General features: G+C 46.1%; 1 protein-coding gene across 1 annotated transcript in view; it reads left to right on the top strand.

Annotated features, from left to right (window-relative positions):
• Window positions 1-22,101: 22,101 nt before the first annotated feature.
• Window positions 22,102-23,378, top strand: part of LOC146784305 (cytosolic purine 5'-nucleotidase-like) — a 548,710-nt gene continuing 547,433 nt past the window's right edge. Inside the window, exon 1 of the mRNA XM_085635738.1 lies at window positions 22,102-22,213. Within this exon, the coding sequence (XP_085491864.1) occupies window positions 22,167-22,213 (47 nt within the window). The 5' untranslated portion in view covers window positions 22,102-22,166. The remainder of the gene's footprint in view (window positions 22,214-23,378) is intronic.

Below are 23,378 nucleotides of genomic sequence, written 5' to 3'. Positions count from 1 at the left end.
GGGAACCCCCACACTGGTTAAGACACTAAAGAGCACTCTAGCAACTGCAGGGCGGTGACTATTCTAAGCGGAATTGATTCTGGGTACAGGGTGCCATGGTCCACTACCACCAGGATAAACCTATTGCCAGAGCCAGTAGGTGGGTGTAGGGGACTAACAACGTCAATCCCCACCCTCTCAAAGCGACTCTCCACCACAGGGAGTGGTATCAAAGGGAACATTTGGCTTGCAACCAGCTTTGCCACTGGCCTGGTGGCTAACACTGGAGCAATGAAATTCCTTAACTTTTTCTGACATCTGAGGCCAGTAGAAATAACTGACCAGCCTGTCCCAGGTCTTGGTCCACCCCAGATGTCCAGTTAAGGGTGCATGCAGAATTAGCCTTCTTGTGTCTTGGCTGCTTACTGTCATAACACACCCCAGCCTTCGTTGGGTTATAATTCTTTCCCAGATACCCCCTCCCCTTTGATTGGAATGTGGCTCTGGGCTCCCCCTTGGGCATCTTTTGGGGTCTGTTTGGACTTCTCTGACTTTTTTAACTTGGCCCCATCTTTTCCCCTGTGGGGGGGGACCTGTCCTCCTTTCTCGTGTTCACCACCTTGGGACTTGTTGGGCACACTAGTGTGTACCCATTCATCGGCCATATTCCCTAGCTCTCCAGGGCTAGATTACTTGGAATCTACCAGCTGCTGGTGTAACCTTTCTGAGGTACAATTTGTTAGTATGTGCTCTTTTACCACCAAATTATAAAGTCCCTCATAGGTATCTACTCTGTTACATTTATCCAGCCTTCCAGTGACTTCACAGAGGTATCTACAAAATCCACCCAGGTTTGTGTTGTGCCCCTTCGTGTGTGTTCCTTAGATTACGTCCTTTACATACTTAGGAACACCCCTTTTGGTAGCCTGGGATCTTAGTCACCCTCTGAAGTCACCTCTGGATCTTTGTTGCTGCCACCATGTCCTCAGGATTTCATCCCCAGTTTGGCCCTCTTTGCCTCCAGGACCAATCTCCTTTTTTCTAGGGCCAGCTTCCTCCCCTGAATCTCCAAGAGGCAGAACTGGGCTATCAAGTCCTTAGGTCTTCTCCCAGAAGTGGAGCCGCTTTCACTCCCAGACAGGGAGTTATTCCTTGAACAGTTTGTGGGGACCACACTCTCCTGGCCCCCCTCTTTTTCAAAAGGGTCACTGCCATTCATATCATCCCAAGTGATTGCCTCCTCCAGCTAAGCCTGAGCTGTCCTTGCTTCTTCCCAAGCACGGAGGGCTTTCTTAAGATCCTCATTTTTGGAAGTGATTCCTGGAAAATAATTCCATCTCAGCACAGCATCCTTAAGTCGTGTATCTTTAGTGTGGGCAGGGTGCCCCAGTTGATTCCTCTGTTCTCCATCTTTCCAGCCTTTTGCAGACTTTACAAAATTGTTAACTTAAGGAAAATAGGGTCTTTGGAATTACAGAAATTGGCACCTGTGAAAGGTTTTGTTTAATGTCGACTTGACAGGTTCCCTCCATAGTTGCTAACGTATTGTCTGGTACAGCTACACACAAGTTCTGGATTCCACCTCTGCCACCAATGTGAGGATCTGATGTATTATGTGAGATGGCTGTGGGGCCTTATCATGAAATATACTTGCAAAACCTTTATTGAGTCCACTCAGACTCGTTTGAACAAAGTTAAGGTCAACCCTGGGTAGCTATAGCTTTCGAGCAGCAGTGCTTGAACAAAGGAACTTATTATAGAGCATTTATCAGAACCAAACAATGAAATAAGAAAGCCACACAACACAGGAGAAAAAACAACACCAATTTATGAAAATAAAGTGTATTTTTATGAAATTTTAGAGTGCAACATGAGCAGAATCTACCAGAAGGTTCTAGAGATATGCTTTTTAATCGCTAAATGTGATGTATGTTAAAAAAAATCTCTAAATATTAGCGATTACCTAAAAATTGCAATCGCAATTAGCGATCGCTCTTTCGAGCAGCATGATCACCTCACGTAAGTGTGGCTTTGCCATGCTGTTGCAGAGGGCTCAGGCTCTGTAGGAGGCAGAGAGCATGGTCTCAACACCCAGGAGCACATCCACAGTGCAGAGGCAGGCACAGCTACCCAGGAGAACACAAAGGAGGCTGGAGGACAGAAAAGAAAATTAAAATTCTGTAAAAAAGAATTGAAGGTCCTAATTGAGGAAGCGGTCAAGAGCCACAATAAATTGTTTGGTAAGAACTCCCTCCATGTACCAGAGTCAGAGAAATGTAGAGGGAAAACCTGGCTGGAAATACAAGAAAAAATCAGCGCAGTGGGGTCACAAAGCGTTTCATTGAAGAAATACGCAAGCTCTGGTATGACTTGCGGATAGGGGTAAAGGAGAAGTTGGCAAGCAGGCTTGCTGACGCCAAGAAGACCGGCGGAGGACCATCCACCTAGCCTGTGTCAACGCGCACTTGAGGAATTGGTGAAGTCGAACCTACAGACTGAGTCCATCAGTGGTGTCACGGACATCGACACCTCAGCCGGCCCTACTACCAGCAAAGGTAAGATGCATACCAAAGTACACTTGCCCCCTATAAGAGATAAAATGCACTCCTAATGAGGCCAGGTATATTTTTTGAGCTGCCACTCCAGTCCACTTCTTAGCTACCATTTGAAATGCATCATGGCAGAAGTAGCAGGGTACACAAGATGCAAAAAGAGGAGACAAATGCTAGCAGCATAGGGGCAGTTTAGTAGAACAGGCACATGACCAATGAACATACCATGGTTTGATAGATCAAATCAATTTTTATTTAAACTCAAAATGTCACAAAGCTGTACACACATAATACTGAAGTAGTTCACGGGAAACCTCACCCGGCCCGGACACGGAAAGGATTGACAGATTGATAGCTCTTTCTCGATTCTGTGGGTGGTGGTGCATGGCCGTTCTTAGTTGGTGGAGCGATTTGTCTGGTTAATTCCGATAACGAACGAGACTCCTCCATGCTAACTAGTTACGCGACCTCCAGCGAGGTCAGCATACATACAAATGAAAGACCCTATGATGATGCTGTACTAGTACACACAAGCGGTGACCCAGTATATACCGCCTTTCGCACCTGTGTACAGTTATGAGGGTTCTTTTATGACGGAACCAAGACCAGAAAGATCCTGGCTACACAGGACAAGTGGTCCATTCTTCATTGATTCTTTGCATTAACAATTGGAAGCCGAATGGATCACAGCTTCTTCTTCCCCCCCATTGATTATATTATATTTTATTGTAGTTCTGTTATAGTCACAGGTACATCAGCGCCACAGGCTGACGACACAGCAACACGTGAGCCAATGGAGACCCCGGCAGGGGAACATGAAACAGTCACCACAATCCCAACAACACGCAGGTACACTGTGTCCACACTACCGAAATTTGAGGTAGGAGGCGATGACACCCCGGAAGAGCTGCAGTCGATGCCAGTTGAGCAGGCCCACACCCAAAGTGACCAGTCCCACTTGCAGCGCCGCAACATCTATAGCAGGAGACAGAGGGCTCTTCTGTCTTTGCCGGTCTGGAGGGCACCATGGTGAAGGTGCAGCGCCTGCAATTAAGACACAAGCGGTCAATGCAAACTCAGCTGGTGTCTCTGAAGAACAACATGGTGGACATTAAGGACAGCATCATGGAGTTGACCAACACAGTGGCGGATAGCCATAGGGCAAATGCTGAAAACCTCAGGGACATAACAGATGCCATCAGAGACCTCTGTAACACCTTTCACAACGCAGAAAAAGCCACCACCTATTGGGCAGTTTGGATGGTTACATCAGGGCAATCAACCGTCTGAGCAATGCCACAGCTGTCCATTCCAGACACACTGTGGACATGCAGGTGGAAATGGCCCACTGTAGTTCTGACGTGGCCAGAGAATTGGTGCAGATCACCAGTGCTGTTGAACAATTACAGACTTATACTATAGCTGGGACAAGTGTACTAGGTGGAGGAGACAGTGAGGAGGCATCCAGCTCAGCAGCATGACTGCCCCAGTGACTGAAACCAGATGGCGGACTGTGAGGCAAGGTACAGCAACTGAGGCCTCAACAAGGGAGGTCAGTGTACACAATGACCGTTCCAGTGCTGTGCTTGGCCGTAAAAAGTAGATAGGGATTTGACCAAGGCATGCCAATAGGTGGGGTAACCTGTTGCATGTGGTACTCAGTGCTGACTGTCGTACATGTTAATATGAAAATCCTGTTATGTATGACAAATTATCACACATGTAACATGATAACGGCTGTGTGCATACAGTTTACCTGAGATTAAGGAAAATAAAACACAGTAGCATTTAAGTCATGAAGTGCATTGTCTCGTCATTACTCACCCTAAAAATTATTTCATTTTATTTTTGCACCGCGTTGTCCGTCCTCTGCTGCCCTTGACCTATCTCCAGATTGCCGTGCCCTGTATGGCCCATCCTCCTCATCTGTGCCTGGATCAGATAGGTCCAATGGTATGCCTCTGGAAGTTGCAATGTTGTGCAACATGGCACAAATGGCCACAATTTTTCAGCATATCTCAGGCCTGTACTGCAGTGCACCTCCACTTTTATGTAGGCAGCGGAACCTACTGTTCAGTAATCCAGAGGTCCTCTCTATCATATTGCATGTAGTCTTGTGCGCAGAATTGTACAGCTGCTCGCTTGGAGTAGTTGGATTTTGGTATGGGGTGAGAATGAAGGAGCACACAGCAAATACGCTGTCATCTGCAGGGGCAACGGCAATAGATTACTCACTGTAATGTGTCACCATATCCAGAGAGTCTGAAGGACTGTGATACATGCATTTACCTATCATGTATCCTTCTCCGAAATTACCCCCAAGGAGACAAAAGGAAGATATGAAAGGGAAAGTAGTGGAAGAGAAAGGATGCAAAAAGGGAAGATAAGCTAAGACGGGGATGGGAAAGGGAGAAAAGGGAAGGGTGTGAGAAAATGTGAAAGGAAAGGAAGGAGAGGAGATGAGAGATAGGGCATGGCAGGGAAGGGAAAAGAAGGGAAGGGGAAAAGAGGGAAAGGCAAGGAAAGTAAAGGGGAGATAAGGGTGGTATGGAAGGGTGTGAGGGAAAGAAAAGGAAAGGGAGGAGGGATAGGGGGATGGGAAAGGAAGAGGAGAGCTTGAGAAGAGAAGAGGAAACGAAAGAAAAGGAAAGGAGTGAGGCAAAGGAAATGAAATGGGAGGAGAGATGAGAGAATGAGCAGAGTGCAAAGATAGGGAAGGGAGGATGAGAAGGAGATGAGAAAGGGAAGAGAAGAGAAAGGAAGGGAAACAAAGAGAAGATAAGTAAGGGAAGGGAGTGGAAGGGAGGAGGAGAGAAGAGATTGGGAAGGGATGAAATGGAAGGAGAGGGTGAGAAAAAAGTGTGTGATGAGAGGAGGGGAGGGAAATCAAAGGAAAGAAAAAAATGAAAGGAAAGTGGATGGGAGGTAAGGGTATGGCAATGGAAATAAAATGAAAACAAAGGGAAGATAAGGAAGGGACAAACTGGAAGAGAAAAGGAGAGGATAGGGAAGAGATGAATTGAAAGAAAAAGAAAAGGGAAGAGAGAGGTAAGGGAAGGGGAAGGGAAGTAGAGAGGGAAAAAAGGAAAGGGACGGAGATGGGTGGAGATAAGGGAAGGGGATGGAAAGAGAAAGGATAAGGAATAGGGGTGATAGGGAAGAGAAAAAGGAAGCAGAGAAAGGAAAGGGTAGGGTAGGGTATGGAATGGATATGGGAAGGGAAGGGTAAGGGTCGGGAATAGAAGGGAGAAAAGGAAGGGAAGAGATGAAAAGAAAGGGGATGGTGGGAAGAAGAGTGTGAGGGGAAGGAAATGGAAAAGGGAAGAGGAGGAAAGCAGTCAAAAGAAAGGAAAAAGGAAAAATAAATGCTGTTGGAGGGGAAGTCAGGGAAATGAAGGGTATGGGAATTCGGAAGGGAAATGAAGGGAAGATGGGAAAGTGAAGGGGGTGAAATGGAGAAGAGATATACATAAGGGAAGAAAGGAAAGGAAGGAAAAAGGAGGGGTGTAATAGAGTTGTGTGAGGGAAAGGAAAGAGAGGAGATGGGGCATTGAAGGAAAGCGACGTAGGGAAACAGCAGCGAAAGGAAAGGAGAGGAAATGAATGGAAAGCGAAGGGAAGGGAAGGGAAGGGAAGGGGAAAGGTAGAAAAGGGATGGGTATGGAAAAGAAGGGAAGGGAGTGAAGGGGCATTGAGGGAAGTGGAGGGGAAAGAAGAGGTATGGAGGGGTGGTAAAGAGATAGGGAATTATGGCAAGGGAGAGGTAGGGATGGGAAAAGGACATGAAGAGATAGGGAAGGAGAGAAGGGAAAGGAAGGGGAAGAAAGAGGGAAGAGTAAGGAAGGGGAGTAGAAAGGAAGAGAAAGGTAGACGAAGGGAAAGGACAGCAAGGGTATAGGATTGAAGGGCAGGTGAGGGGAAGGAGATGAGAGATAGGGTTGGAGTGGAGTGTATAGGAGAGAAAGGGCACGCGTGGAGGGAGGGGAGGGGAGGGGAGAGCCATGGAACTGGAGGGGAGAAGAGTGGACGTATAAAGAAGGAGGAAAGGAAAAGGAAGAGAAAGGAACAAGGAGGGCAAAGGAAGGGGAGGGGAAGGTGGGGAAGGAGAAATAGAGAATGGGAGGTGAGGGAAGGCAAAGAGAGGAAAGGAGAAAAATGGAAGGAAGGGATTGGGAGAGGGGGTATAGTAGAGGTAGGGAAGAGAAAAGAGAGATAGGAAGGAAAGGGGAGGGAAAAGGAGAGGGAATAGATTGGAAAGAAGTGGAGGAGAACGGGGAATATGGAGAAGGGAGGGGAGAAGAGAGATAGGAAAGGCAAGAGGAAGGGAAATGAACTGGAGGGGAGAGATGAGGAAGAGAAGAAGAGGAGAGGAGACGAGACAAGAGAAGATGACGGTAAGGGATGTTGAAAGAACGGTAAAGAATGAAGGGAAAGGATATATAAAGGAATTGATTGGTAGGGTAGGTGAAGGGTTGAGCTTGGAAGGTAACGAGAGTGAAGAGAAAAAGGAAGGGGGTATAGTAGAGGAATGTGGAAAGGAGAAGTGAATATGCCTTGTTATCCCGCAGTCTTTTTCCCCGCAGGGAATTACAATGCGGTCGTTACAACGACCGCATTGTAATTCCGCATACCATTACCCCGCAGGTCGTAACAACGACTTGCGGAGGAGGGACGCTGGATGTTGGAATAGTCTAATTTACTATTCCAACTCCAATCTGCGCGGACATTAGGGAAGGTGTTGGATTGTAAATCCAACACCTTCTCCCCCCTCCGCAAGTCGTTGTTCTGACTTGCGGAGTAATGGTATGCGGAATTTGTAATTGCCTGCGGGGAAAAAGTTTCGTGGGAAACGTTGCTTACCGTGAGAAGTGGATGGAAAAGAATATCGAAGGAGGAAAGGAAGAATGAGGAAGGGTAGGGAGGTTGAAGGGATATGTAGGGGGAGGTGAGGGGCATGGAAGAAAAAGAGTGGATAAAGTAAGGAATGTGCTGAGCAATGAAGGGAATATAAATGTGCTGGGAAGAGATGAATGGATGGATTGGGTATCGAAACGCGTTAGGAAATGGGAGGGGGTAGGGGTAAGAGAGTAAGGGAAGAGAATCGAATGACAGGAGGGAAATGATAGGAAAGGAATTGGAGAGAAGGGGGTAATAGGAACATGTGGTGAGGTAGGGGTAGGCCAGATTGGGAAGGGGCTAGGGTTGGAGAAGGAAGGGATGCAGGTGGGGGGCAAGAAATGGATAAGGAGAGATAGGAATTGATTGTTTGGAAATGTGAAATATACAGTTAGGATGGTAAATATAGGTTTGAGGAGCTATGGCTTTCAAGAATGTGGGTGAGGAAATTACGGTAAATTGGAATTTCAAGTCATTCTCAAGTTAGTTTTCTGTTTAGTTTCAAGTTCAGTTTTCAGTTCGGTTTGGTTTTCAGTTTTCGTTTGGTGTATTTACTTACACAACATTGTCTCCTTACACCCACCTCTGCCCCCTTCTTGTTTTTGGAGACTGCTCAGCTTCAGCCTCTCACTGTCCCAGCTCCATCTGCCAGCAGCGGTCCTCCCCGCCCAGTGCTACTGTCCCAGCTCCATCTGCCAGCAGCGGTCCTCTCCGCCCGGTGTCCTTGTGAGCAGTGCTTCAGCCTCTCACTGTCCCAGCTCCATCTGCCAGCAGCGGTCCTCCCCACCCAGTGCTACTGTCCCAGCTCCATCTGCCAGCAGCGGTCCTCCCCGCCCAGTGCTACTGTCCCAGCTCCATCTGCCAGGAGCGCTCCTCTCCGCCCGGTGTCCTTGTGAGCAGTGCTGCAGCACAATGGTTACCTGCATTTTATACCAACGACACGTCACAATGGAGACTTCACATGTCATCACGCATCACCTCGGGTGATACCACATGTTTCGGGTTAATAAGGGGAGCAAGGAAAGCACATATATTCATGTTTCTTGAGGAAAATCCAACAGTTTAGTCACGAAAAATTATCCTGTGATGAAACTGAAAAACGTAATTATTTTACCCGATAAAGTACCACAACAGTGGCTGCTCCTTTCCGCTCTGCTGTACTGGAAGCCTCCCCTCTGCAGTACCGTGGGCCTCGTGACATCACAGCGCAGGGCCTGTGAAATCATAAACGTTCCATTCACAGGGTTCTTCCTGCTTCTGGTGCTGCGGAGAAGGCACGGGCCTTGAATTGCATTTCCCCCAGTCTCCGTTTAAAATGAATGTTATTTTCGCCTTAAGGCCTGCCTGCACAGCGCTCCTTCGATGTACATATTAAACGGTTTTTACTGGGCCACAGCCACATTCTGTGTCTGTTCTGCTCCCCGTAACCCCCCCCCCCCACCACCAAGTAGCGTCCAGTAATCTTTCTCACTCCTTTCTAGAAGTTTAAATATTAAAAGTAAACATTCTCAAACGTGATTATTTAATTCAGTGGACAGTATGGGCGAGTCTTTGAGTCATGCATATAAGGCCTATATTTCCAACACTGCCACGTTGGCCGCTGGGTCAAGTCGTCCCTTGTGCATCTGTAGAAAGGGGATATACAATGGATCGAGGGCTGCTGCTGCCAGGCCACCCTAGATGTTTGCCTGCTCCCACACAATTGAGGCTACAAGGTCTTCTGCAATTCTTTGTGTGTGCTGTTTATGACTTCCAAACCTAGGGTCTTATTTACAAACAAATGAGGCAGCGCGGCGCTGCAAGCAATTTAGCAGCACTGTGTCGTTTAAAAAACGCAGGGATATGCTGTTTTCACAAGAATACAGTGCACCCCTGTGTTTTCCCTTGCGCTAAAAAAGCTGCCTAGTGCCAACGCAGACACCCTTGCGCCGTTGTGCAAGGGTGCCTGCGTTGCAGGGATGATTGTTTATGTTCACATAAACAATCACTAAAGGTGATTTGCTCCTAATAATTGTGCTGCAGAGTGCAGCACACATAGAAAAAATGAGGAGAAATACGTTGTGCCACTTTAAGACCTGCTTTTCAATGGCGTTAGTTTTTGGCGCTGCCTCAGATTTACACATCCTTGTAAACCAGGGGCAGCATTCAAAACAATGGGTGTTGCATTGGAACGCCCACACCAACACCCATTGCACGCCTCTGCGTCAAAGGGTACGATATTTACAAGACGGCATAAGCCAATCAAAGTGGCCTAGCACCGCTTTGTAAATATGGAGCAGGGCATTGCGCCACCGGAGCATCGGGAAAAGTGATGCTCCGGTGGCGCAATGCCCTTGTAAATATGCCCCCTAGTCCTATATATTGGTGAGTAGTGTATAGAGGTGTGGTGCTCTCTTCTAGCAGCAGTAGCACACTCACTGGTGTAGTGAACCCTCTACTTAAGCAGCTTAAATGGGGGTTGATGCTGGGGTCAATGGTCAGGTGAACTCTGTTCCAATAAAACAATAATTAGTCATTTGTGGGCTTCTTCTGCCTGCTAACAGACTGCAAATAAATAATAGTGTGGAAACATCATGACAGAGATGACCTTTAAATACCATTATTTTAATTGACTTTAGTGTGTTATTCTATTCTAGCCTGAATGTACAATGTCCTGCATATGCCTGTTTCTCTTAAACGTTTCTTTCTTGTAATCTTGCAGTCTTTCAGTGGGAGCTGTCACGGAGTAGGACAGCCTTGCCAAGAACAGAATGTGTGGGATGTGCATTTGAAAGTATGAGAGGGAGAGAGAGGTGTGGAATGTACTTTTTGGTCTCGGTGTGCAGTGATGCACAAATGTGTTCGGTGTTGTACATTGAGAGATGAAGTATGTGATTCTATAGGACATTGAGAGATGACGTATGTGAATCTACAAATGTGCATTGTGTTGTGCATTGAGGAGTATTATGAAGTTCTTACTATTGGCTTTGACATGGCCTCATGTCATCCTGAATTCTGACTTTGCCTTGCTTGAGCTTTATCTGTGTGCACCGCAGTGCTTGAAAGTTGTTTGGGTTAATCACGTTCAAGGATTGTTTTTGTGAGAGATTGTTTAATGTACCCGGGAGGCTTTGTGAGCTTCGTCAAGATAAAGGCTGGTACATGTGAGATCGGAGAAGGGGACGTGGAAACTCCTTCCTGTCATGGAATGCTTGCCTGGAAGCTGGCCAGGTTCAGGAGGGTTCCTGGCGCGGAGGGAAAACTCTCAAACCTTCTAGTGTGTGTTTGAGATTATAAAGCTGAGGGTTGTTGACTTAGAAACCAGGAGTTTTGGAATCCGAACGGGGACGGGCGCTTCAACTCTGGAGCATGGAACTCTGGTTGCTGAGGCTCTGAACCCAGGCTGTTTAATTTACCCAGTCAAGAGTGGGCTAAGATGCAGTGTTTGCACCATGTGAAGTATTGAGTTTTGACTAGTGCCATTGTGATGCATAGTTCCAGTGGCTGTGGTCATTTGAAGTGTTGAGCTTTGATTATTTCCATTGTGATGTTTGGCCAGTGGCTCTTATCATTTGAGGTGCTTTGTCTGTGATTTATGAGTGAGTTGAGGTGCACATTCAAAGTAATTATTTGATGTATCTTTGTCCAAAAAGTAGATAAGATATATCAAGATATTGTGATGACACAAGCGGGAAATCCTTCTCCTACTCCTTTACTACTTCCATCTCTTTAAACAATAGACTCACCCCCAAATCAAGTAGAATCACCTGATATTTCAGACCACCTCCTTGAGACCTGGCCTATGTTGAACATAGACATTTTAACTAAACTTCTCAAGAACACAAAATCAGGATCACCAAAAGACCCACTACCCATCTCAATTCTAAAGCAGCTAGACCTATCTTCGCTATCTATGATAACCAACCTCCTCAATGACTCCCTACAGGAAGCCTTTATCCCATCAGAATGAAATCATGCCATGATTCACCCCCTTATCAAAAAGGAAAAAGCTGACCCCGACATACTCATTATCGTCCCATATCACTATTACCTGCCTTCTCAAAAATTCTGGAAAGGCATATCCATATACATCTGTCTCAGTTTGTGACAGCCCACGGACTTCTTCATCCTTCCCAGTCAAGCTTCAGAGCAGGCTTTTCCACCGAAACCACTTTATTAGGGGTAACGGAGAGCATACGTCACCACCTTGATAAGGGAGACACCATGACTCTTGTCTTGTTAGATCTGAGCGCAGCTTTTGACACTGTGTCTCACGCCGTGCTAATCAAAACTCTTAAGTCATTGGGCATCGGTGGTTCAGCTCTGGACTGGCTCATTGCATTCCTTTCCAACCGCACCTTTCAGGTTTTCTCACGCGCAGCCTGCTCAGAAGTCCATTCCTTTGATCATGGAGTACCACAAGGCGCCATCCTCAGCCTCCTACTTTTTAATTTGTATGTCAGACCTCTAGCCGACGTAGCCCTATTCTCATACGCCAACGATTCTCAAATCATTTTTTCTCTTTCCTCTCATAATACAAATGCCCCTTCCTCTCTTAAAACTGGCCTAAATAATATAGCATCATGGATGCAACAAAATTTCCTCAAGCTGAACGGAGAAAAAACTGGGGTACTGTTATTGGGCAAAAACAAATGTCTTTGGAACCCCCAACCCTGGCCTTGTGAAATGGGCAATCTTCCCTCTCCTTCTCCACAAGTCAGAAATCTGGGCATCACGATTGACGATTCACTCAATATGCATTCCCAAACAGTTAAAGTTGCAGCAACTTGCTTCGCTATCCTCAAATGGTTTAAAAAAATCTGTTGGATGTTACCGGAGTCCACCCGGAAAACCGCGGTCAATGCCTTATTAACATAAAGGCTTGACTACGGAAATGTACTGTATTTAGTCTCAAACAAAACTGTAGTCCACATACTACAGCTGGTGCAAAATTCAGCGATTAGGCTCCTGTGCGGAGTCCCTAAGCCCACCTCCATCTCCACCTATAGACGTAATCTCCATTGGCTCAGGGTGGAAAACCGGATAAAATTCAAGGCACTTAGCTATATGCACAAAATCAAAACTGGTCCTGCCCCTCGCTATCTTCAATCCCTGGTCAGTCCCTATGTTCCCTCCCGAACCCTTCGCTCCGCCACTCAGGGGAGATTTATCGTCCCTAAAGTAAAACTAGCACGGACGGGCGGACGGTCTTTCTCCTATCTTGGTCCCTCACTCTGGAACGCATTGCCCACAGCTCTTCGCAACGAGACTGACTACGTTCAATTTTGCAAGTCATTAAAAACGTGGCTTTTTGATAAATAATCTGCCTCTCTGGTTTTTTATCTAAGTCCTGGATTTGCTGCCTGCGCCGGGAAACCCTTCTTGGGTAGCTGTTGCGCATTACAAATTTAAAAAATAATAATAATATATATCCTTCTGATCTCTTGTAGGACATCCAGTATATTTGCTTGAGTCTTAGTTCATATTATTTGCTGCTTGTTTATTCATTAGTATTATTCATGCATTGAGCTGTTATATTTACCAAGTGTGTTATTATTGCTTGCATATAAACATATATATCTCTTTGTGTATTTGAATTTTCTGCATTTGGCATCTGGGAAAGCCTTTTTGTTTGAGAGCATTGGGTAAAATAAAACCCCAAGCCTTATTCTAAAAGAGAGAGTCCTTGCATTTTGTAAAATAAAACCCTTTTCTAAAGGTGTTTGTATTGTGTTATGTCTCCTGCTTCGCCGAGTGTTGAGCCACCGTGTGGAAGATTCTGTATTATCTGAAGGGCGAAAGCAAGACAGGGACGTAGACTTACATGCAGAGAAAATAAAAGAGAGAAAGAGAGTTGATGGAACAATGAAAATAGGAGATAACACAGAGAGATGGAGAAATACAAAACATGTGCATGAGACAGAAAGGTAAAAAATAAAACAAAAGATGAGACAGAAGTTGGGTTGATGGAAAGAGAAAAGAAAGAACAGGAGGAGAAAGAAATCATGAAATAGGAAAGAAAATGTGATGGGTAGACTGGAAGGGTGTTGGAAAGGATGAATGATTGACAGATGGTTGAAAGAATGATAGGGTTGATGAAAGGGTGAATGAATGGAAGACTGAAGAAGGACTAGATAGGGAAGAGTGAAAGGTTATATGATGGGGTGAAAGCACGGATGGCTGGGATGGGTGGACGGAGGGATGGGTAGGTGGATTGCTGGAAATGTGAAGTGATGTAGACATGGATAAATAGATAGGGTAAAGGATGGATGGAAATGTTAAGTGATTGACAGATGAAGGGACGAATAGATAGATGGGAGAAAGTATTGATTGATAGATGGAAGAAAATTGAAAGAGTGATGGGAACCCTCTTAAGTGGGGTCTGGCGTACTCACTTTGTCTGCTCAGTGTGTTTATAGGTATGGTTTAAGCGGGGGATTTTAATTTTCTGACTACTCCCTTGGGCACACTGACTATAGTTTATACCTAGCACCTGCTGCTATTACTCTGCCTGACTTGAAATCCATGTGCATGTTGCCAGTCTTCCAGTCAATCTTCTCGCTGTCTTCTCCTGTGAGGCTAGATACAGGAGCTTATTTACAAGTCCCTTGCGTCGCTGGTGCATCACTTTTAATATTGGCGAAAGAGACATAGCGGCGGCGCAAGGTGCTTGTAAATAAGCCCCACAGTTTATTCCCGGCCGTAATGGATCGCTGGTCGTGGACTCAGGAGTGTCGTGCGAAGCTGGATTATTATCCTTATGACTCAGGGGCTTATTTACAACCCCCTTTCACCACCAGTGTGTCACTTTTAAGATGGGAAAAAAGGATGTATTGGCAGTGCACAAGCTTGTAAATAAGCCCCTCAGTTGCCACCATCGAGCGTAGGTCTTTGCCTTTGCGTAAATCTGCATTTAAATTCCAAATGGTCCTGGGTTTTAAGTGTGCTTCATTTATTGCTGTCAAAATGCACGCTCTGCTTAGGGCAACTTACTATAACTGAGAGCCTTTCACACTACAAGTGATATGCCTCCAATGAGTACAGGTAGAGGTGGGCGAGCCAACAAATTACCAGGGAGCTGGTTCTGGCTGTAAGCAACTGTGGACAAGCCGAGTCTTGAAAGACATTGGAAAACGATTGTAAGGTCAGTTCAATACGTCTTAGGCGTTAAATCAACGATCAATCTTTTTTTCAAGGAAGGTTGCGCTTGTTTTCTCGTTAACATCTCGCAAGAGCAGGATGTCTGCAGCTCCACTTTATAAACAAAGCATAAGTTTGAAAGTGCTTCTGAGAGCACCGAGCAGGATCCGCAGAAGGCCACTGTCCCTGAAGCAGGGGCGGCCTGGTCCTTGCCACAATGGTGTCCAGCAGCTTCATGGACCTGAAAGCTGAAGTACTAGAGCTGCTTCTACAGATGGAGCTGGGTGCAGGCACAGGCCACCTCCAGAGGGATGATTAATGTGGTTGTTGTGGACATGCTGAACCCAAATTGTGTTGCTGACTAGTTAAATCTGTATCAGAAAAACTCCTTCTGCAGTACACACACATATGATCTGCCTGGAAGGAGAGTGAGGCCTGAACACACTTAAATAGTAGCGCATGTAATGCTGCTGTTTGGATCAAAAGTGAGACATGCATCTACAGGAGATGAGGTTGGCTGAGAGGTCCCCCTTGCAATCCCCCTGTCGTTAATGTTCCTAGGACAGTGGGAGTAGATGGCATATTGATCAATAGTCGCTCATTGGTCAAGAATAAAATAATGTTCAGAGAGATGGTTTTGGATAGAAAGCCGGCATTAGTATTTATTACTGAAACCTGGGCTAAAGATTCATCTGGCCCTGACCTGATTGAAGCGGTCCCGGAAGGATATTGCCTGGCTAGATTAGATAGACAGGGACGAACGGGAGGGGGGATAGCCATTCTTTATCAGGATCACTTGCAATGTCACACTGTGCCTGTACCGGAACTTCTGGATGGTGTTCAGGCTTTTTTCTTTGGGATAAAGGATGGGCGCTGCCCCCTTTTCAATGGAATATTATTGTACCGACCTCCTGGCCCTAGGGCCAACTTTTTGTGCAATCTCCTGCACCATCTGGAGCCTTACTTTGGTCGAGAAAATTTTTCCATTCTTGGGGACTTTAACTACCACTTAGAAAGGTATGATTTGACAGATACTTCCTGTCTCATTGATGCCCTGGCGTCGTGTGGACTCACGCAGCGAGTCCGCGGGGCTACCCATCATGCAGGCCATATTCTAGATGGTATTTTCTCCAATGACCCTCATCTGATCGTTAAGGATCGGGTACATCTGTCCTGGTCTGATCATCTTGCGGTCCCGTTCCTGTTGGAATGCCCTCAGAATGAGGGTAGTAAAGCAGGGAAACACACCATGGGGACTAGCAGAAACTTCAGAAACATCAGGCCTGACTCCTTTATTCCCTGGGCTGGTAGTCTCTCCACCGCGGACCTGGATAGTGTTCAGACTGCGGTTGGGCATTTTGGACGAGTTATTACGGAGGCCTTGAACGAAATGGCCCCATTACAGACTCGTCGTCGAGCCAGGAAGAGACCCTCTGCCCCATGGTACTCAGATTCCCTTAGACTTCTTAGACAAGAAGTTAGGAGGATGGAGAGGCTTTGGCATGCTAGCTGAGATCTTAAAAATAAGGAAGCTCATAGGATCCTGGTCAGGAAATATAAGGCTGAGATAGTGGAGGCCAAACAAAACTATTTCGTGGCCATAACAACTTCCCTTTCCTCGCCAAAGGAGCTTTTCAGAATTGTTGACTCTTTGGTCAACCTTCAAACATCTGATCCAGTTATTCCCTCGCAAGATCTGTGCGATAAAATTGCTTCCTTTTTTCATACAAAAATACAAGATATCCATCTAGCTCTTGAGCTACAAAAAGCTTCGATCAGTGGGCCCTCTGGATTGGCTGAGGGGGACAACACTACATCTGGCGTCTCCCCTCTGAGTATTTTTGACTCCTTTCCCCAGCTGGCCCTACAAGATCTGGAGATTCTGCTTGACAAAACCAACTCTGGCTCCCCATTAGACATCTGCCCTTTGAAGATCATTAAGCAGTGTAGGGAATCTCTCTTACCACCTTTACTAGAAATTATGAATCGGTGTATGCGAGAGGGCATCTTCCCCTTGGAGTGGAAGAGTGCAGTAGTCAAACCTCTGCTAAAGAAAGCTTCCCTTGATCCGGAGGTCCTAAAAAACTTCCGTCCGATCTCCCTGCTCCCAGCCCCTGCGAAGATGCTTGAGGCACATCTTAACAAGCATCTCGCTGCCTTTGTGGAAGGCTCGGGCTGCTTAGACTTCTCCCAGCACGGATTCAGGAGGGAACACAGCACTGAGTCGGCCCTCACCATTGTGCTTGATAAAATCCGCACTAGAGTGGATGGGGGCCAGACCACCCTCCTGGTCCTGTTGGATCTAACTGCGGCCTTTGACACCCTCTCCCCCTCAATACTTATACATCGTTTGAGGGAGGTGGGGGTCAAGGACGCAGCTTTGGATCTGATGACCTCCTTCCTAAATGGAAGGGAACAAAGAGTCAAGCTGGGAGAGTTCCTATCTCCATCCCGATCGGTGCTGTGTGGGGTCCCGCAGGGGTCGGCTCTTAGTCCGACCCTATTTAATATCTATGTGACCCCACTGGCCAGGCTAATCAGATCTTTCGGGATGGAGGTAATCTCTTATGCAGATGATACCCAGATCCTCGTCTCTCTCTCCCATTCAGACGTACCAACCGCCTCCAACTTTAGATCTTGTATGGAGGCAGTTGGTCAGTGGATGGTTCAAAATTCGCTTAAGCTGAATGGGGAGAAGACCGAGGTGATGGTGTTTGGAGGGAATCAGGATATTTGGTCAGCCAGCTGGTGGCCTGATTCGCTGGGACTATGCCATTCCCCCACGATATCTGCCAGAAATCTGGGGGTGATGATAGATCCTGCCCTTAGCATGGGCGGACAGGTCAGTAAAACCATCTCTACCTGTTGGGGCTTAATCTACACCCTACGAAGAATTAGGAAGTATCTCTCCCTTCAGTCCAGAAAGCAAGTAGTGGTCGCCCTTATCGGCTCACGACTGAACTACTATAATGCGCTGTATGCAGGGCTGAACAGAGGCCTGCTGCAGCGCTTGCAGGTGGTCCAGAATGCTGCCGCCAGATTTGTTCTGGATGTTCCTAGACGCTCCTCGGCCACTTTGGCGAGGAGAACACTGCATTGGCTACCGGTTGAATACCGGATACGGTTCAAAGTCCTGTGTATAACTTACAGAGCCATTGCAAGGAATAATGATATGGGAGTTGGTTCTATCATCTCTCACTACACTCCTGGAAGGGACTTGCGTTCCTCCAGGAAATTGCTTCTCACAGTCCCCCGTATAAGAAAAGCCAAATGGGGTGGTAGGGCTTTCTCTACTCTGGCTCCTAAATGGTGGAATGATTTATCTTTGGATCTCAGGTCATTGCCCTCTTTACAGAGATTCCGAGGTGCCCTTAAAACCTGCCTCTTCCTGCAAGCCTATGCGTAAGGTGATATATTTATATTTTTACCTCTTTGATAGGCGCCTTGATACCTGCGGGTTATTGTTTTGCGCAATATAAATCTTCTTCAAATCAAATCAAATCAAATCAGGTCAGGGCTAACTCCTGCAATGCCCAGGTGCTGCCCCTGATAGCAAAAATATAACCATGGTATGTCCCGGAAGAACACAGGTGACGTAGGTGGGGATGAAGGCCAGCAGTGTGCAGGTGCTGCAGCAGTTACGTCATAGCACATGTGAAGAGGTACTGCAACTGGGGGATAGGCCCTGATCCTATAGTGCATAGCTGCTGGGGTCACGGCATGGTATGTTCCTGTACATCTGTTATTCAGCTGAATTGATGTCCCTTTAAAACCTCAGACTGTTAGTCCCATCATGTGGTAATTGTGCTGTTAAATGGATTGTGTGTCGATACCGGTGACTAAATTCAGTGTCGCCATCACCACCACCAATCCACCATCATTAAAACCAGTAAAAAACGTCTGGGTCATTCAGTAAAACTCAAGGCAGATAATTACACAGCACAGCTTTAGAAGTTCACCACCTGCCACTGGCCAGTGCTCTGAATGCAAGTAATAATTAATCTTCTGGGTTCAAATTCTGGTTGGTCCACTTAGTGTGCCACCTTCCATAGCCAATATAATGAGTACCACTGAGTTGGGTGCCAAAATCTATCAGTGCCAAGGTGCCCTAATGGGTAACTGTGAGTTTTACAAATGCTAGTTATGCTATGTTATGTTTTTATAGCTTTGACCCTTAGGTTCCTGATATCACAGGCTCAAGTCATGGACAGACGAGGGAGGTAACAAATATTGTCTCAATGAGTGCATTCACAATGCCCCTACAAAAAAAGTACACATTACCACGACAATATTCACAATGCCATCATATTTAAAATACACAGTGACATGTCACCACATTGTCACATTGCTGTTGTCCTTGCATGAAAGCATACATTATAATACATACACTCCTGGCTTCAGGCCTGTCTATAGATGTGTTTCATTGAAAGTCGGTGGTGAATGGCGCCCCTGGGAAAGTCAACAAGCTGATAAGTAACCCTGGGCGTAGTTTGCGAAGTAGCGCTACGCGTAGCTACGCGAAGTGCACTTCGCACTACGCGAGCTACGTGTAGCTTCACAAACTGTGTAGTGCACAGTGCCGGATGCTTGTCCGCACTGTGCAATCAGTGCAAACTGCATCTTGCACAGTGCAAGCGGTTGTTTTCTGCCGCTCAAGTAGATTTCTATTCGGGCGGCAACTTTCTCAACGCGAACTGGTAGTTTCTCATCGCGAGCGGTTGCGAGCATACGCGGCCATTCGCAATGAGAAACCTGACCTCCCCGCGTTGAGAAGCTCGCCGGAAGGTTTATTTTCCACGCTCGCGATCGGCAACTTGATGTTGCTGATCGCGAACGAGGAAAAAGTCTCGCCGGGTTGTCATTTTGCTTGCTCGTGGTCGCCAACTTGACGTTGAGGTCCGCGAGCAAACAAAAAATGACCGCTGCACTATGCTACGCTACGCGTGTTTGCACTGTGCTACATGCAATTCGCGAAGTAGCGCAAACTTCGCAAACTACGCGAGCGTAGCGTAGTGCTTTGCCCAGGCTTACTGATCAGCCCTATCCCAACATCACAAGCGGTGCTGTAAGGTAGGAAGAACCACCTAGCTCCCTTGAGTGTGGTCTAGGCCCCTGGAAACTAAAACAAAATAGTCCCCAGCACACGCTATTCAAGTAGTTCATATGTATGTCAAAGTTAAGGTACACAGTAAAGAAAAAAATCTTCCTTGATATTTCTTTTTCTTTCATGTCTTTATTTTCTGTTTTCTTTCTTTTTTTTATGGTGAATACTTAGTCAACACGTGTTTCATCGCCTGGTAGGCACACTGTCCTGTGACTTTTTTAAGGCTCAATCCTTTAAATTGTATTGCTTCTCCTTTGGAGTTAATTCCTTCCCAACGATATTCATATAAATTGCTTCCATGATAGGTAAATCAGTCATTTGTATGTTCACCGCCAATCAAATTTTACATGCATCAGCCTTCCCAGAGTGAGGGTGTTCAACAAGTTTTCAGAGTCAACACCGAAATGACTGTCTGTAGTGAACGTAGTGAATTTACTAAGTGCCCAATAGCCAATAACCATTGGTCCTGACCTGCCCTTCAATACGGGGAAGTCTGACAGTCCAGTTTCTTGGCCGCGAGTGTGTGTGGCAAATGCTTATTGGCCATTGGGCCCTTAGGAGCTTCACTAAACTCACTACAGACAGTCGTTTCGGGGTTGACTCTGAAAAGTTGATGATCACCCTCACTCTGGGAAGGCTGATATATAGAGGGGCGTAACTTCAACGATAAAAATTCCTCATCCGCTACCCAGGTATCCATTTATTAGTGGGGTGGATGGGGAGGATTACAACTATATAATATACGATCAGGGTTTTCAGCCCCACTCTGATTGCCTAAGAGGTCCTGGGCTTCCGTAAGGACGGGTTTGTGTATTTAGCACTCTCCCAGTTATGTACTTTACGTGATTTTGTGTTGCATGCAAATGCAGTCAAAGCATGCACAGGCAGTGTAATACTGGCCACTCTGGGTTGTACCTGTAAAAACAAATTACGTGGCATGAGGGAAATGCCATGGTGTGGCTTCTCATAAGTGACACGCGCACCGCCCCATCAATTGTGCTTTATCATATGCTACATTTTGTGAGTATGTTCGGTCACTCATTGGTGTTAGATCTACTCATAATTATGCATTACTCATAAGAGCTCCCTGGATCATGGTTGAGCCACCGTGACCTTTAGGAATCAGGGCCAACCCGATGATCAAGCATGCCACTATTTGAGTGGGTGAGGGTTATATAAAAAAGTATGTGTTCCCTTCCTTAGGAGTGGTGCTGAGGTGTGGCACGTAACTTCCTGTTCCCTTCTGGAGGTAGATTGACAGGGGGTCCCAAGGCCAATAAATACTCCTTCTCGCTGAACTATTTTTCTCCAGTGTCTAGCTGCCTTGCTTCATGTGGCCAGGCACCTCTTGGTCCTCCCAAACCCTTCGCAGGGTGGAATGCATTCACTGTGTCCACCTACCAGACACGAATCACTTGGGACTTTGTTGTGATGATTCTGACCGGGATTCCAGGGGTTGGGGTTCATTGGTTGCCAGATTCCCTCAAATTCAGCTCTTAAACCACAGATGCTTTCCCCATGTGGCTTTGCTCAATCTGCTCTCTTCTGTCCCTTAGAGCTGGCTGAGTTTCTCAATATCATAATTTCAATATCACAACTCTCCAGCCACTCCCCTCTCTGTCTCCGTCATCACATTCTACCACTGTCCATGATCACTATCATCAGACGTAAACTAACCAGGCAATGATGCCCCTCATAGTCCATATCCCATCACCACCCAGGTTCCACCTCCCAAAGCACAGCTAATCAGACATTGAATCCTGTCAGCTGAAGCTAGCAGTCCCCTCATACGCCCTCATCCAGTGGCAGGTCCACCGTCCCACTCACCCCGCGACTCCGGGGCCTGGGCTGATCTCTTTAGGGTGAATGTACACGAACCCTTCATTTCAATGGGCTGTCCAGAAATGCCCCATTAATGGCATGGGTCGAGGTCTACTTTTAACTGAGTTAAAACATGTATCTTAATTGACATTCTCACTAGGAATTCTGACAACACACACATACACACAACTACTAGCAGAAGTGACTGACAGAGGCAAACACAGACAGACCGGAGCACAAGGGCCCTGTCACACAAATGCAATACACACAAACGTCTTCTGTTCTGATAGGTTCCTCTTTCGCATGAAGGGTTCTGCAGGTTCATGCTTGGCTGCTCAAGAGACTTGTTCTGCTTATTTAAAAACAGACTCATGACAAGGATGTAGTTGCTTATCAGACTTATTGATTTAACAAGTTCCCTATATAGCATAGCCTTGCTAATATTTACATTTCAAAGCAGAACCATGCCTACAATTTCGAACACATTCAGCCAGCTGCAAGTGTAAGAGAAAAATGCAGGGCTGTTTTTGGAACGCGTAACGTCATCTCCAACATGGTCTTGTGGTATTTAAGTGGAAGATCAGACCCTGCCCCCTAGTTTATATTCCACATACACCCCCTTCTTCCTTCCTGTCCACTAAAGGGGCAAACACGACACAGACTCTTCACACAGAGAGGCAACTAGGAACAGACCAATGGGGCCACCGAATCACCAACCATCTACTGAAGAAGGAGCATTAAGGTAAGACACCAAGATGCATGTTATGTGTTGGACCAAAGGCCTCCTGAATGGTTTGGGAAAGCAGGGACGCCATCCCTGGCCCTGTCTGTTTCCTGATCTGCCTTATTCCTCCCTTGAGTTTACACCACAATCTGCAAACACCAAAAGGTTGTGTACATTTTATTGTACGGCAGAGCCGCTCTCTGCTGATAGGAGGCACCTTCAATGTGCATCTCCTTGACCATTGACCATGGGCACCAGAGAAGATCAAAGGCAACTAGTGGTCAGTGGCTGCAGAATATAGTAGTCATCATTTATGAGAGAGGTACCCTTCTAACAAAAAGGACAGCGTTCAGAATACAGCAACAATAAGAACGATCCTTTTTGTGAGAACACTGTTATTCGTCCAGCACTCTATGAGTGTTATTGTGGGGAAACATTCTTACAACTCTCAACCACATCATTATCTACACACTGAATCCTGAGTGATGCAAAAATGTCTCCCTTTAGTATCAGAAAGCAATAAAAAATACAGTTCGTCAAAGTATACTTTGTACCACGATACAGAAAAATCACACTTTCATTTCAAAATTCTCCTAAAACATTGTGCATACGAAGCATATCATCGCAGTATATTAAAAGTAATATTAAAAACGATATCCTGTCTGGTTGTGTGTGTTTTATCTGTTTATTGACATTTTAAGGTATAAGTGCAGTTCCTCTGCCTTGCAAGGCAGCACAACAATAACAACACACATAACCCCTCTGTGATCGACCTTTGCACAAGAGTTGCTCAATCTTTATATGTTATACACATCTTTGTTCATCAATGATATGAGGAGGAAACATTACCAAGATCAGACAGTAACTAGCGCTATTAATGTTTCCTCCTTATATCAGTGGTGAACAAGGACGTGAATAACATATAAAGACTGAGAAACCCGTTCTACTCAACCAGATATCATTTCTAATATTGTTTTTAGAGAAGATGGGACCCTTGATGGGAAGGCTGCCCACTCCCCCTTCCCCCTTTTAAAGGCCGACCAGCCACCCATAACTGGCGCACTTCCCTTTCCTCAATATGTATAATCATGGGTGGGGTGCGTGTGTGCGTGTGTGGGGGTGCGCTTGTGCATATGTGTTATATTGAGCAAGAGAGGAAATCAGTGAAAGTCATAACCTTTTG

This window comes from Triturus cristatus, chromosome 11 (genome assembly GCF_964204655.1).
Source record: "Triturus cristatus chromosome 11, aTriCri1.1, whole genome shotgun sequence".
In the NCBI taxonomy this organism is placed as follows: domain Eukaryota; kingdom Metazoa; phylum Chordata; class Amphibia; order Caudata; family Salamandridae; genus Triturus; species Triturus cristatus.
The sequence above is the reverse complement of the archived record's forward strand: the minus strand, read 5'-3'. Positions and strand labels throughout refer to the sequence as shown.